Here is a 16,520-nt window from a genome sequence, read left to right as displayed (position 1 = left end):
CCTAGTGGGTATTTGAATTCCCTGTAACTTAACAGTTATATCACCAAGATAAAATTGCATGGTTAAATCAGAGAAATTCCACAAAACTGGCCCAAGCTTCTAAGCTAATCAACCCCTAATACAACCTCATAGCAACCAAGTGTTAAAAAATAAAGATTAGCAATAAATTGTAACTTCTGTAAATAAACAAGGACTACCTTACAGTAACCAAAGCAAGGGATGGTGGCGCAATTTGCTACCTTAACTGTCAAATGAGTATACATCATTGACAATTTAGCATTCTTTGCTACATATGGGTCAATAAAACTATAAGTACTACTCGTATCAATCAAAACCAAGACACTTTGATGATTGATTTCACCTTGTAACCTCATGGTTTTAGGATCTAGCGATCTAGTTATAGCATATAGTGAAATTCTCAATAACTCTCCCATTTCTTCTCCAGTGGGCCCCTCTGTTTGTATAACAGCCAAGGCTCCATCTCCTTCCCCAACTTCTTCTTCTTCTTCTTCCTCAGGCCCCATTCCTTTTGGCAGAAAAATCTTGGGTTTGTTACATCTGTGTTCTGGAGGAACTTCTCATCACAATAGGAGCATAATCCTTTCTCCATTCTGTCTTGCATTTGGATAAGGGTAATTCTTCTAATAGGTAGGTTTGATTTTCTGGGAATATTGGGTGGTATGGCTCTTAGGTTTGGTCTGTTTGGTGGTGCATGTAGCCTTAACATAGGGGTTGGTGCAAGTAATTTGTCTCTCCAATTAAAGTGCCTCCCAAGCGCAGAAGGTGTATAGTTATTGTATAATGAGAGCCCCAAGGTCAAATTCACAGGGATTAAGGCATTTTATGACCAAAACTATAATGTTATGAAAATGGAATGAAAAGGTAAAGTATTTACCAAATAAACATCCAAAGTGACAAGAAAATAGCCAAGTGACAGGTCCTTGGCAATGGTTTTGAACCATATTGCACAAGGGTCTCAAGTTAAGGGTCCGATGAATCAAAGAGGAATGAAGCTGTAAAAATTGTATTTGATGCTCATAGATGTAATCTAGTTAACTAAAGAAAATCGATAATCGATTTTCATAGAAATTAGATGTAGAAATCAAATATTAACTTCTAAGGGACTTTTGGTCGAACACCTAAGCTTCGGGGCTCCTCTTCATAGATGAGGTTTAAGGAAATTTAAAGCTTTTATAAGTTCCTTCAAATGCTTTTTCAATCAAGAATAATAAAGTATTCGGATCGTGTATATGATGCATGCATTCACAAGATAATTTTTGAATAACCTCAATAAACTTCATATCAAACCAAACATTTAGTGTGCTGCTTAGGATTAGGATTCTACACATCTCAAGCATCCATCGTGCCTTTAATCAATGATGGTCCAAGAAGGGGTAGAAAACAATAATCACGGCATCGAATCACAGTTGACATAAAACTTATAGAAGCAACATGTTAATTGAAAAGAAAATAAAAAAGCCCCCAATGAACCCCACTGATTGAAGGATTCCACCACATAGGTTATGGGTTAACTCACACATGGTGTAGTAAACAAAGATGAAAATAAAATAACAATAGCATCAAAAATTGTACGCAAGATAAACCCTAAAGAAACTGGAAAGAAAGAATCCCTTCAACATTGTTCTTGCCAAAAACTTCTCTGAATTTCCTCTATGCCCCATCTTCATTTCTGCTGCCCTTTTATCTCCCCTTCATGATTCCTTTGTTGTGCTCCCTCTCATGTCGCACACCCCCTTTGGCATAGCCTCAACCCATAACTGATTTCTCTCATGTTGGTTCTCGTCCCACATCTTCCCCATAGCATAATTGAACATTCCCCTCTTAGGACCACGACATCTTTTCTTCCTCTCAGCACAAGAGTGAGTCCTCCCCTCAAAGTGTCAATTCAATTCCAAGAATGCCCTACAGCAAATAGGTTTAGGTATTTAGCAATATAAGAGTAAAACTAGGATACGTTACAATCAGCTGCATTATGAACCCTTTCAAGTACAAAATAACATGAGTTATCAATTGACTTGAGTACTATAATCAACTGTATAATTAAGTACTTAATTCATTTTTGGTTAAACAATTTATTCACTTTAGCAATTTAATCAAGCAATTTTAACACTTTATCATAATTTTAGTGAAAAATTTGAGCTATTACGATTTTGAGTTTGTGTTCTGGGTAGAATTCCTTGGGTACGGCGCAACACCTCCTCCTATTGTAACCTGGCCAAACTAGAAGATATAGAAAGTGTAGAAGGTTTAAACATAGTAACAATAATTCTGAGATCATCTAGTATTCCATTAAAAATTGTACTAATTCAAAAATCCTCTATTATTCCCTTGATTTTATTTGATAAAGCTTCGAATTGAGTTTGATACTCCTCCACTGTACTTGTTTGTCTTAACTTTGTAAATTTTTCAATTGGATCCTTATATGCTGAGGGCCCAAACAGAACCTTTAAAGCTGTTATAAACTCATCACAAGTGTGAACTAAGTTTGAGTCCATCAGCCAACAATACTAAGAGGAGGCTTTATCCTCCATGTGAAAGAAGGCTAACCACCCCCCCCCCCTTAAAAAAAAAATACAAAAAATACAAATTTCTCTCAAATAATGATTACTGACCTTAGCATTCAAATTTGAAGACCTTTCACCTGAATGTGGACTTCCAACTATCACAGCTAACTCCTCATAACTAGATGCAAGATTATTAATTTTGTACAGTATGGCTTCTAACATGTTCTTCTATTTTTCTTGTTCTTCCCGCAGTTGTATATTTTCTCCCTTCAATGACGCCATTGCTTCAGCTAAATGGGACTGCCAAGTACCTTCAACCATGTTGCAGGAACTTAGCTTTGATACCATTGTTATGATTTATGTAAATTATGTACACTGTAAATGTAATATAAGTAGGCAATTCGAGGTGCCTATGGCCTCCACAATTGCGCAGATGTTGGATGAAACTCACTAATTTCATTAATTTACTTACAGAACTTTAAATAGAGGAATACAAAAATGACCCACTATAGGATATGGTTACAACAGCCCACATGATGGCCCACATTCACCATAACCCACTTAAAACAACTATCTCACTACAGACGGGTCGATCAAGCCTTATCAGAAAATAAACAAGATAGAAGACTCAAATATCCCTTAACTTAAACAAAAGACAATGTAACCCTAACCCTAGACAATACTCCGAAATTCACTAAGTCCTTCTGTTCTTCTTCAGCTGCCGCACATAACAAGCCTTACCACACAATATTTGTTGTCCCTTTTGTAGGATTTATTGGGTTTGGGAGAACAAAAATTCAAATGCTTTATAACCTCGCATTATTTAGTCCAAATGATCTTCACTTGAAATGATTACTTTCACTGTGTGTCAATCCCATGAACCAAGTAATGCAGCAAATGGATTTGGCTTTTTTCAGACTTCTGGGTTTCATCCAAGGAACCAAGTCATGCAATCCTTTCTTCCTTCTAGCTTTCAGTTCTTCTTTCTTCATTCCTTCTGGGTTTCAGTCCAATCAAAGTCATGCATTCCTTTTTTCTTCCTTTTGGGCTTCAGTCATTCTTCCTTTCTTCTGGGTTCTAGTCCGATGGTCTTCCGAGTTTCTCAATTTGCATTTCTTATTATATTTTATTATATTTTCTATAGATGCTAACATGGCAAATTACCACATCACATAGTTACGCATCAATTCAGCATGGGCGGTTATACGTAGCAAAGCTCGTAATGTGATTGAGTTCGTAATTTACTTTCTATTCAAAGCTTTACTTATATTATCTTTTGTAAATAATTGCAGCTTGAATCAGGGAATGAAGAGATTATTTATGTTTCTTCAAAAAATAAGGTCAAGTGTTTTGATGTGCACGTGGTATTCCTTTCTCGGAGCCCGTGTTAAATTTTTATGCAATTTTTCATTACTGTGGTTAGCTGCTTATCATATGATCTCTATGGCAGATCATTGACATCCTGATCCACCAGCGTTGCCTTTTAAAACACTAAAGGGCTGGCCATTCAAGTGTATCCTGGTAAATTTAAAGTATTGCCTGTTCAGCAGACCTTCACCATGTGCCATTTATCTAACTTGAAGTTGGTTTGTTAACAAATTTCCAGATCTGCATTTTTTCAAAAAAATTTTAAAGGTCTTATTATACTCGCCGCTTCTTTCCAAGATGTTCTGTTGTTTTACGTTGCTTGAATTGTCTGTTTTGAGACATTTCTAGTACTTCAATCACCTTAACTCTATATTCAGTAGATCTGTAGCAGAGTGCAATTTCTTCCTTGGAGACCTTGGGAAGATACTTCTTGTATTCATGCTTGCACTTGGGAGTCTCAATGATGATAAAGGAACCATGGTTACTGTGGATGCCGCTTAGGTTTTCAGGGGTTCCTTATATGAATTAATCTGCTCACATGTTGACCGAATCATGGTTGTCTTCGCTACCTTTCCCAAAATCTAATAATAGCTTCTGAACCGTTCAAACAAGTTCTGCTTGTGTATGTCGGCGGTTATTACTGGAGGCCTTGACTCGAGGCTAGTTGTGTGGGACATATCGAAAGGGCGGCCTCGGAAAATACTCGATTTCTGTCTGTCTACAATGGCCTGTCGTTTTCTCTAGTAGTTGATTTTGCACTTTCCAAGACCCTAAAGAGGTTTAACCAAAATTAGATTTGTTTACACTTTTCTTGGGCTTTGAAAAGCATCAAGTCTAGTAACATGATTTGTCTAACCACCTCTGCTTATATTATTTACATCTGTTGATAACAGGGCCTAGTTTTTCATCTATTCATCCTGTGCCAAACGCAAAGCAATCCTTATGGTGAGAATATAATCTTCTATTTTTTGAAATAGAATATATAATCTTCTTGCAGTCTGTAAGTTGATGAAAACATATACATTTTTAAATTGTAATTTCCAGTTCTATTTAACCATCAGACCTTTGATCATCCGTACCTTCCCAAAGATTCGATGCGGGCATAAGTTGCTCGGGCAATAGTTACCGGTTTGTGAAGTTGTCGTTAAGAATTGGACTTCACAGAAAGCAGGTAAATTTGTGTTGGAAATGGAATTTAACCAAAAATTTATATACAATTCAATCATAAAAAATGAATAGACCTAACATATGTCGCATGATTCTACTAGCGATTATATACATCATGAGAAATGTAGTCTTGGTGTTGTATCTCAATGCATGAACCAATTCGACCCTGCCACTTGTCAAATGCAGGTTTGTCTGACACGGCCAGTAGTTGCAAGATGTGTACCGTGGCAAGGGGTGACGGTGCCTTCGACGTTGGTTAATATCGTGTTGGAACTTGCTTATAAAGGTCAAAAAGCTGTATAAAATCCCTGTAAGATAGTATCAGTGGGGTAGAAACCCAGATCAAAGCAGACAAAAGAGGTTGCATTTGGATCACTCATTTAGGGGCATTCTGCTAGACGAAAGATTAGCAAAATAAATTACTTGAACGAACAACGAAAATATTTGGTTGGTAACGAATATTTAGGATTATAAGATATTAGGACAATTGAAAATATAATTGTTTATAATTAGAATATAATTATTAATTTTAACAACTAATCTTCCTACTCATAATTAAAAAGGAATTAGGAGTACAAGCCAGGAATATAGTGCCGTTATTTAACTCCAGTCTCGTAATGTTCAAGAGAAGAAGCTGATGACCACACAGAATTTCCGAGTTTTTCAGACCCTAGACCCATTAAGGGGGCTAGAGTATAGTTAAAACTCGATTGAAAATAGAGTTGGCAGAGAAATATGAAGTAGTACACATATAGTTACCGAAAAGCAGTTCCACATTCAAAGCTGACAAAGGCAACAGAGAAGATAGAAATCAGGAACCTCAGTTTCTGTATTTTCAGCCATTGGAAACGCAGATTCACCAAGTAGGTTCTCCCAAAAAGATGGGGACTTGGCTCCTGCGTACCACATACAAGTTGGATTGTAAGTAACATCATTGGCCATCCATCGAACACCAAATCATAAGGCATATATCATCATAACTAAAGAGAGGAGAAAAAGCCAAATACAAGCTCGCTTAAAGCAGAATTAAAAGTATTTCAAAAGAACAAATTTTCCTAAAATCTTTTAAAAATCCAAATAGTGAGGAACCTACATTAATATAATTAAAATTCCATTTAGGTAGAACCTCAGTTAAATCCCTTGAATCATCATTTCAAATGTTGCTTCACCAACTAGGTTCTCCTTGCAAGGCAAGGAATTGGCTCCACAACACATCAAAAGAGTTGGATCATCATTGGCATCGTAAAGGCATCAAGACCAAAATTATAAGATTCAATTGAATGAGAACTCGAAAATGACAGCAATTTGTCTGGCTTTGGCAAGAGTATTCTCAGAATGGTCCAGTAATTTCAAGTAATGATATAGCAGCCTCAAGTAGGTTCTCCCTGAAAACAGGGGCTTGAAGCTAACTAATCTCATGTATGTGGACAGTCATCATTGAATTAAATACGCCAATCCGATGATCGAAATAAAGCACACATACAAAATAATAGAATAAAACCAACAATTGTAACGAAGAGATGGACACTAGTTTCAACCAAAAAAAAAGCTGAGAAAACATTAATTGGCATATATGATTGACCATTGGGCTCAGATCACATAACAGCTCTTTCAATCAAGAATCTTCAGAAGCAGAACTGGCATTTAAAGCTGTAATTTCATCATCACTGCCGATTTGTAGAATTAAAACTCACTCCTATAATTTAAAAAAGAAAAAGAAATAAGCCAACCACGCATTTAAAAAACGAGGCAGAATTAAAAGTCGGCTCATATCAAGAAATTCAACCATTTTTCCGTTTATGCTTCACTGATACTTCTCAGAAGCGCGGATAGTGTAATCATCGCCAAGACAGTTCATAGAAAATAAATAAATTTACGCCTTCGTTTCCTAATTAGTTCAATGAGATCCATGCCAGTAAATGCAGTTGTGAAGAAGAACACGATAAGGAAAGCTGGAGAGAACCTGTAGCGGATATTTTTAGAGGCAAAACCATTGAGAAAATAAACCCCCACGTGAAAACCGCCAAAAATCAATATCTGCCTCAATGACTAGCCTTGTTTTCATATCGCTATCTATAACAATAAAACAAGCTAAAGGTGTAGCGAGGCAAAGATTAAGGAAAGAAATAACAGATTTATTCTCAAGAGAGAGAGATTGAGATGTGGGCGTCGATTTGACACAGCTCAGCCGTGGAGAAAGAGATTGGCTGAACTGCAACACTTGACGTCGGATCGATTTGGCACGAGCAATGGGGCTTTCGTCTTCATCGATTGATTACTCATTCAGAGAAGCCCGGGGTAGTGCATCGTGCTGATTGAGGCAGCCAAGTATCTCATAAAAATAAAAATAAAAAGAGGTAGAGACGCAAACACAGAGAAAGCGAGAGTGAGAGGAACCAACAGAGGAAGACGAAACCAAAACCTAAGAGAGGCTTCGAGTTGTGTGTAAGCTGCGTTTGTCTACATATTTACATATTTATAGGCGTTCTTGGGAAACCCTAGCTATCAAGTTCCTCCTGCGTCTCGGTGGTTGGCTACTTACCGGACCTTTCGGGTCGCCTAATCGTTGCTCGGCTCGAGAATCTGATTGGGCCAAGCCTTGGTTTAACTTCTAATACTTTCAGTATTACTAATGGATTTCTCCTTGCGGTAACCAATTTGATTTTTAATAAAAGAGAAATTGCATTGTAAAAATAAATTTGCAATTTAACTCGATTTTAAATGATGTTAAATTTATTTTATTATAAAAATAATATTAAAATTATATTAATTTATAAATTTATTTTTATAAAATATTTTTAAGATTAGAATATTTCTTTTATTAAAATCACTTGGACTGAAAAGTTCGATAAAAAACTCGAGAATTAATTTTATTTCAGAATAAACTATAGGAATTTTTTTTATTTAATCTTATTATTATTATTTATTTTTGATGTCGGGAAACCTCTCTAAGACAAGGCCCTTCAGACCCATCCCTGCAGAATAAACCCCAATCCCATCAACAATACCCTTAAAAGTTTCCCTATACATAAATAGTTAAATTACTAAATTTTCACCAGAGGTAGATCCCAAATGACTGTTTACATCTATGAGATGTTAAATCTTATATCTTGAAGGGAGTAATACTCCAAGATCAAGATTTTCACCAGTCAACCACTTGGGGTTCCTATTATTTATAAACTATAATGTTGCATGCTCATTAATCATTAGATCAAATCTCTCTTCTTTTAGATAAGACGAAAATGAAACAAAAGTGTAATAAGCAGCATTTTTCTTTCCCATTAGTTTGTTAAAAATATTTTCGATATTATTTTATTTTGCTTTCAGAAGTAATGTGACAAAAAGTCATTGGCACAATGAATCAAAAGTAGTTGCCAAAGAGAGCCTGTACACTCCTAAAATTAATCAGATAGACAGAATTACACCTGACGATAGGAAGAAATAAGAATTTCAGAATTTTGCTGTGTCAGTGGTTCCTTTAAGAAACCAAGAGAACACTTGTCATACTTTTGAACCAATCATATGTCCTGAACAGCCAATATGCAAACTTCTCTATCGATCGGAAGGGTATCTGAGATATCTCCCGTGTTTCCAGAATTGTATTCTTTGAATGCTGTTCAGCATGAACGAAGGAAGACGGAGGGAACAATGTAAGCCAGATATGATAGTCACCGTTCTATTCTACAACATAACAAGATTACTGAAAGGAATGACAAGAAAGATAATTAGATTGATTGCCGCCACAACAACTCCTCACATGAAATCTCCAAAATATACATACAAGGGCAATTTGCTCGGTATCTAAAAGGTACAAATCAACTTTCATGCTCAGACTATCTTCCACGTCAAGTGCCGGTACCCAGCCCAGTTAGCGGCAAGACGGATTCCAATGGCTAAGGCTACACCCAGCAATGGCAGTGGAAGCCTCCTATGTACTGGTACAACTTCTACTTCTTCCTTCTCTTTTAAAATATTTTTAGAATGATGAGAAATAGCTAGAGCTAGATATGAAGCCATTACCAAAACCCTAACCCATGGTTCTCCAACTGTAGCAAGCACAGCTGCAGCAGGCAATGCAGATGAAACATCATCTCTCTTTTTAACGAACCGTGAGAAACCACACAACAGCAACAGAAGGGTCCAGAAGAGTGGCTCAGAGATGTAACCACTTACAGCTGCATAGCCAAGCAGGCCAGATACTGTAAGAAGATGAGGTTGGCTACTTACAGAGTTGGGAACAACAGCTTCTGCAATAGCAAGAACGGCTGATGCAAGTAAAATAATTGTGGTCAACTCTCGAACAGGTGCATATGCCACTATGCCAGAATAAAATGATCGGATGGTGTACAGAGCAGTCTCAACACATCTGATCAGAGAAGTTATGGGATCGCCAATGAAGTGGAATACAATAGCCAAGGCAACTTTCAAGAGGTATCCCACAAAAGAAATTATACCAAGTGCAGCCTTTTGCCAGTTAGCAAGTTCCAACAAGACTGCCCTCCACGCATAGACAAGGAAAGCCAGGGCTGCATAGTAAACAACACTAAGTATTATAGCAGAAACTAAGCAGAATATGAATAACATTTTCTTATATAAGAATAAAAGGAGAAAACATTGCTAATTATTCAGGCAAGATCAAATGTCTATCACAAAACAACCCATAGGGGTTGGCTCAAGTGGTGAAGGCCTTGTTCTTGGTGGTATGCTCCTTCCAAGGTCTAAGGTTCAAATCCAATGGGTGCAAACAATTTCTAGGGGCAATCGAACTGGGGGATTTTTCCATTGAATTATTCAAGGTGCACTTGCGGGAAACTTCTTGCTAAGTATCTGTGCACACCCGGAATTAGTCGGGAGTAGGGGTACACAGTGCCAATTAAAAAAAAAAAAGTCTATCATAAAACCTGTGCAAGCATTGGACAGATACTTTAATGAAAGAAGGCAAGGTTCTTCATCAGCAGGTGGTAGCTTATATATAAGTGGAACAAATACCATCCCAGCGACTATGTACAGTTCTTAATAGAAAAAATTACCATACATGTGCTTTTTTAATTAGACTGCTTAATCTATAAGCACAAGGATTTTCTCCGTACAAGGAAAATCAAGTCGTAACGAAAAGCAATCAGTTCCCATCTCATTCAATATAAAATATGTAAGTCAGCACTTTCTAGGCCCCCCCCCACAACAACTTCCCCCAACAGCTTTAAGGTAAATATTATCCACAGATCATGATCAAGGACTTATTCCAACTGTATGCAGGGGTGTGTCAACACGAGAGCATTTCTTCAACTCCATTATATTCTAGCTTGGCAGCCTCTCCCACTACATTAGTCCATTTACAAGGGAAAACATTCTTTGAAAACCAGTTCAACACATTAACCACAAAACTTATCCGTAGTAGCCCATGCATGACTCTAAAAATTCACGCCTATAAAGCTTTCAACAAATCATCGAGATCAAGTGTGCTAGTGCATTCAATCAAGTCAAATGATTCTGGAAGGATACGCTGTAAATAAAACCATCAAAATGGTAAATTAGGATCTGGAACCTCTCTTAAAGATAACACTTTTGTTACCCTACATTTCTTCTCTTACAAGTCTCCTCCAACACATTCTGCCTTGCCGTTATTCTCTTTACGCTAACTGTGTTTTATTTCAGTATAGAAACTTGACTGGATATTCGAAGACCTCATATCTGAGTACATATAACTAGTACAGAGGAGCGATGAGATAAGGCACATTCATATGGTATAAAACCGAAGGTTACTATAAAAGATGCGGAATCGGTTTGGTTGACAAAAATTCTCATGTCAAACTCAAAATTCTCATCTCATCATTACAACTTTCTCAAATCTCCATACAAAATATAATAAATAATTCAATTTTTTCTTAACTTTTTTAAATCCCAAAACAATAATAATATATTTTATCTTAAAACTCAAAATTATCATCTTATTACCAAACCATACCGAGTCCTCTGTATATTTTCGGCTATGTCCCCAAAACCAGTCCATTGGCAATTATCATACACTGAAAACCACACTACCCGAAAAACAACACTCAAATTTATTTCTTTCCCTTTCATTCATTTATCTGAAACCAAATGATGGCAAAATAAATTCCAAGAAATTATCCTCAGTTTGGCAAGTAAGAAAGATGGGAAAAGCATTTTTAGAAAAATGGAAAAAATTGAGTTTTATTTTCCTCAATCTTAAAAGCGATGGAAAACCCAACTCAAACCAAGCTCAATTCTTGGGTTAGACACAGATGCGGAAAACCAATGACTATAACTTGCATCCAATTGGACATTTCTTATTTTTTCCCACACTTTTTCACCAACAGACAGATAGAAAGAAAGTGAGAGAGAGAGAGTATTTACCAACAAACCAAGGCCATCTAACCGGTGGGTCAGGAGCTTCTTTGGTCAAGTACCTGAAACGCTCAGGCATAGTGCTCTCTCCCCGAGCCGCTTTCTCAGCTTCATCATCATCAACACCAGCATTCCCTGCACTCGCACAAACCGCCAACTTTCTCTCAAACACAAAACCCAGTGTTTTCCAGGAAAAGCCAGGAAAATCTTGACCTGGTTTGGGGTTAAAAGAACGGGTTTTAGTGGGCAAATTGCAAAATGGAACGGTTTGATCACGGGTATTGACTCTGAGTCGAGAAATCTTGAGAGATGGATTTGGATATGAGAGAGTGGGAAAAGTCATGGACATGGTGGTGGCTGGGGTTTACCAAGGTTTTTGCCTTTGTCAGGGAAATAGAGCAAACTGTTCTCTAGATCATGGGTTTTGAAGAGTTCGGATCATCTAGGAACCGGATCTAATGTATACCCTGGTGCAAAATGCGATCTTACCGCAAATAAACGGTTGCAAGAGAAACCGGCAGGAATTAGGGCAGGAATTAGGGGTGTTAAATTGTGTTAGCAAGTCATATTCATATCATGTTAAAATATGTATATTATATTATATAGGTCAATCATAACTCGACTTGTTAAGTTTATCGTGTTAAAATCTTAAACTCTAACACGATCCATTAATATAACGGATCGTGTTGTGTCGTGTCAATCCGTTTTGATTTATTAATGAATATTACAAAATAGGTTAACACGACACAATACGATCCGTTTCAAACTGTTTTTATAAATTAGTTGAATAGATTCAAAATTAATTCGTTTGACCTGATTAAATTTAGCATAATTTTATATAAATGTTACAATCACAATATCTATAAAAATTATAAAACTAACTACAAGTCTAAAATTACAATCCAAATAATAAAAATATCAAAATTGAAATTCTAACAATTTTACTTTTAGGTATAAAGGTATAATTGTAACTTTAACTTTCTTAATGGGTTATAACGAGTCAAAACAAATTGACACATTATCAACCCATTAAGTAATCATGTCTTAACGGGTCAACCTGTTATGCAATCATGTCTTAACGGGTCAACCCGTTTTAACCCGAACCTGTTAAGACTAAATCCTAATCCGCTATTATCGTATCGTGTTCGTGTTGGATTAACGAGTTGTGTAACATATTGCCACTCCTAACAGGAATACAAAGAATTTAACAAACTAACGTGGCACGTTAGTTGTAAGAGCTAGGGCCATGCAAATGACCCATAAACCGATGGACCCGATCCGGATTTGTAGGGTTATTATATGATTGGGTCTGCAACCTGACTACTTAACGGGTTTATATGTTGATTTCAACTCGTTCGTATATAAAACCATTCTTATCTTCAGCTCTCCAACCCTAGCCGCCCAAAGTCTAAAACCCAGATATTCATGCTTAGTTATGAACTTACGAGTGATGGTCTCTGAGCCTTATACAACTTACAGGTAATGGTCTAGTAGAGTGGCTCGAATAATGGATTTCTCTTCCTCTTTGTGTCTCGGCGACTCTTCCTTTCTATTTCTCTCTCTCTCTGATCTCCTCAATTAATGGATTTTGAGATATGCTCGTTGAACTAGGAACTGAGGATTGTGCTAGCAAACTAGAAGCCCACGAATCTAGCGTCATGTGAGCTAATCTCCATGGGGGTGTTCGATGGGAAGAAGGAAGACAGTGTTGTGGTAGTGGGTTTAGGAGGCACCTGGTTATGGAGGTTATGGGTTTAACGGAAGTGGAATCATCTAGATCCACGCACAGAGACAACAAAAGAAAGAAGAGAGAGTGAGAGAGAGAGTTTATAACAGAGCTGCCGAGAACCACTCTAAAAGCAAGAGGAGCAACGACGGGGAAGGAGCATCTCAAAGGGTCGGCTAGAAGAAGAAGAAAACCTAAGTCAAATGTTTTGTTTAAAGTGGGGAACTGATTATGAAGAAGGAAGCTTCAGTCAATCCATGAGCAGGGATCCGAATTGGGCTTGGGCCCTGTTACGAGTTGATGAAGGCCAGCAAGGGGCAACAGCTTCAGGTCATCTAGTCCTCTGGATTCATCTTCGAACGTTTGTGTCAAGTCCCCCCACTTCCATCATTTGGCTCCTATTCCACGGTGCAAGACCTGGTCAGGTCATACGGGCTTGACCCGGCTTTATTTTGGTCAGATCGGATTGGCACCTTATTTGGGGCATTTCAGATCAGGTCAGGCATAAACTCGATTGTTCCAGGTCAGGTCGCAGGCCTAGTAAGAGCATTCACAATAGATTATTTATCCTATCTTTTAAAATATATCATTAAAATTTATTTTTTTTATTTTACATACTAACTTTTACAATACATCATACATCAATTTATCTATTATTTCTTTATATTATTTAAATATTATTTTTTTAATTTCAAATATTTCTTCTAACTATCAATGATATCCTCATATATTTTGATATTTGCAATATCTCTTAATATTTCATGTCATATAATTATGTCATATTTTAGATTAATCCAAAATTGTAAATCAAACTAAAATTGACATTGATTCAAAATATAACAAAAAGAAGAAAAAATTATGTCTTATTTTAAATTTGTTGCCCAGATGACTAACACAAGAGGGGGGGTGAATTGAGTTGTATTAAAAAAAATAACAATTATAAATCAAATATATAATATAAAATATAAACAAAATATGAAATAACAATAAATATAAAGAGTAAGGGTAAGAGAGAAGCAAACTCAGTATGTTAACGAGGTTCGGCCCCACTGCCTACGTCCTCGCCTCAAGCTACCCCTTGATGATTCCCAAATTCACTATTCAACCTCCTTCAGGTGGAGATAAAAACCTATTACACCTTTGAACAACACAGCTACAAAGGATCCGTGTAGAATACCCTCTACATTTGTAATCACCTTACACGTGGTGATTCAACTATTCCCCATGTAGAATACTTTCTACACGCACAAGGGTTATACACACCCTTTTTCTGATACAAAAGCTGATAGTGGATAGGTTATCAGAAAACACTCCTCAATGAGTGAAATAAGAACAATACAGCACAAACTATATCTCTCAAAATGAATAAGGATTAAGGCTCAATGCTTAGAGAAGAGAGAATGAAAGTTTTGAATGAATGTTGTATGCTCTGGATGTTGTGAATGTGAAGCTCTCAAATGATCTATTTATAGGCATATGAGACTTCATATTCAAATTTAAAAAGATTCACATGTCAAAGACAACATCATTCACTTTTTAAAAAAATTCAAATAAAAGGTTTTTCTTTTTCAATTGTCAAAGATAACATCATTCACTTTTTCAAAAAAATCAAATCTAATCTTTTACTTTTGGCATATGACAAAATGAGCACACTTTCCTTTTCAAAAAATTCAAACCTAATCTTTTACTTTTTGTATATGACAAAATGAGCACACTTTACTTTTCAAATATTTCAAACAAAATCATCTACCTTTTGTATAAGTCTAAAAATGCATCAATTACTTTTGAAAATATTCAAATAAAACATGCACATGTGAAAGATGACAATCAATCATCTTTAATATTTTCAAAATTCAACCCTTTAATCAAGGCATGCACATGCAAAAGATGACAATCAATCATCTTTCAAAATTTTCAAATTTAATTTTCAAAAATATTCATGCACATGTAGAAAATGTATTTTAATGCTTTATGATAAAATATTAATTTTGAGCATTAATCCTAATTTTGAATTTTAAGAGATTTACAACATTACTCTATGACTTTAATGTGAACTTGTTTCCTTCTTGCTCATGCTTGGTTCTTTGATGTACTTGATTCCATTGTGTGAACAACTTGAGCTTGAAACTCCTTTATTCTTTGAATTCATTTGTTATCATCAAAATCCATGTGTAGATTTATAATCACGTGAAACTTGAAACCTTGGATTCAACAATCTCCCCCTTTTTGATGATGACAAATACTTGATAGAACTTGAAACCTATATTAATACTTAAGCTCCCCCTGCAAATATGCGTTAGTTTTTCAAGCAAAAGTATAAATATAATTCTAAGTATATATAACAAGTTTAGCAATTTAAATAACGTTAATGTTCTATTCTAAAACTTCTCCCCCTTTTGGCATCATTAAAAAGGATCGGCAGAAAGTAAATAGACCTGAAGAAAACGGTGTGTTAGTAGACACTGTAAATAGTTAAAATAAATAAATAAATAAATAAATTTCATCCGTCCGTGACCCGACAAGTGCGGCTGGAGATTTGAAAAAATTGCCTGATGTTGTTGACAAACGAGATTGAAGGCTCTGAGTTTCTAAAAATGTCATTTTCACCGATCAGGAAAAAAATACATTGCTCTTTGACTTAGATGATAGATTGTCTTATTCTTTATGCTATCTCTATAAAATCAGTCCTCAAGTTCATCCAATCCGCATCAAGTTTTCTTCTCATCTCTATAACTCATCTGCATTCCTTCAACATTCTCGTTTTAAGCCTTCTATTCTTTTCTCAATGGCTCATTCTTCTAACATTTCTCTAGATCCATCCATGAGGCATTCTGCATCTCAACCTCCTGTTCTTTCTGCAGCTACCATTGGTGCCATGTTGCAGCAATAAAATAATAATCCGACTAATAAGTCAGATTCTGATGCTATTTATGACTTGGTGAGTCTTGGGACTCGCTACTCTTCCTCTATTGTTGCTTTTTCTCAGCGGCTACAAGCCAAAAATCATGAAATTGAAAAGCTCAAAGAACAAATTGTTGTACTTCAACGAATTGTTCAAGAGTCTCACACAAGGGAATGAATCATTCGGCAGAAGAATAAACAGTTAAAATCTTTATTAGATTCTTCATTCCGCTTGCCAGTTCCTATGGATAAGAATGACATGATATTGTATGAAGAGAATGAGCGTCTCAAACATGAGGCTAAGAATCTCAAGTTTATGTAAAAGTATTTAAAAAATCTATCTCTATTTTTATTGACTCTGGTCTATCTTTTAAGAGATATTCATAGCATGCATCATACCTATTTCTCTTCTGATCATACATAATCTATCTTCTGGTAAAGGTTTTGTGAAAATATCTGCTAACTGA

At 36.1% G+C, this 16,520-nt stretch overlaps 1 protein-coding gene, 1 long non-coding RNA gene and 6 other non-coding genes across 8 annotated transcripts; all 8 read right to left on the bottom strand.

The window, feature by feature from the left end:
- Nucleotides 1-5,087: 5,087 nt before the first annotated feature.
- LOC122303914 lies at nt 5,088-7,634 on the bottom strand. The gene is made up of 2 exons (XR_006240853.1): nt 6,154-7,634; nt 5,088-5,956 (listed from the first exon to the last, which is right to left on the bottom strand). It is a non-coding gene; the product is annotated as an uncharacterized LOC122303914 (long non-coding RNA).
- On the bottom strand, nt 5,644-5,748 carry LOC122305953. The gene has a single exon (XR_006241380.1). It is a non-coding gene; the product is annotated as a small nucleolar RNA snoR97 (small nucleolar RNA).
- LOC122305929 lies at nt 6,185-6,299 on the bottom strand. The gene has a single exon (XR_006241360.1). It is a non-coding gene; the product is annotated as a small nucleolar RNA Z278 (small nucleolar RNA).
- Nucleotides 6,388-6,502, bottom strand: LOC122305928. Its single transcript, XR_006241359.1, has one exon. It is a non-coding gene; the product is annotated as a small nucleolar RNA Z278 (small nucleolar RNA).
- LOC122305927 lies at nt 6,644-6,736 on the bottom strand. The gene has a single exon (XR_006241358.1). It is a non-coding gene; the product is annotated as a small nucleolar RNA Z223 (small nucleolar RNA).
- On the bottom strand, nt 6,824-6,907 carry LOC122305960. Its single transcript, XR_006241385.1, has one exon. It is a non-coding gene; the product is annotated as a small nucleolar RNA U36a (small nucleolar RNA).
- On the bottom strand, nt 7,219-7,374 carry LOC122305962. Its single transcript, XR_006241387.1, has one exon. It is a non-coding gene; the product is annotated as a small nucleolar RNA snoR134 (small nucleolar RNA).
- A 1,069-nt stretch (nt 7,635-8,703) lies between the features above and the next one.
- LOC122303913 lies at nt 8,704-11,940 on the bottom strand. The gene is made up of 2 exons (XM_043115907.1): nt 11,436-11,940; nt 8,704-9,586 (listed from the first exon to the last, which is right to left on the bottom strand). The coding sequence occupies exons 1-2, from the start codon at nt 11,773-11,775 to the stop codon at nt 8,889-8,891; spliced, it is 1,038 nt and encodes a 345-aa protein (XP_042971841.1). The 5' UTR covers nt 11,776-11,940; the 3' UTR covers nt 8,704-8,888.
- Between the last annotated feature and the right edge of the window lie 4,580 nt (nt 11,941-16,520).

This window comes from Carya illinoinensis, chromosome 3 (assembly GCF_018687715.1).
Source record: "Carya illinoinensis cultivar Pawnee chromosome 3, C.illinoinensisPawnee_v1, whole genome shotgun sequence".
NCBI lineage: Eukaryota > Viridiplantae > Streptophyta > Magnoliopsida > Fagales > Juglandaceae > Carya > Carya illinoinensis.
Note: the sequence above shows the minus strand (reverse complement) of the source record. Positions and strands in the feature narration are given on the sequence as shown.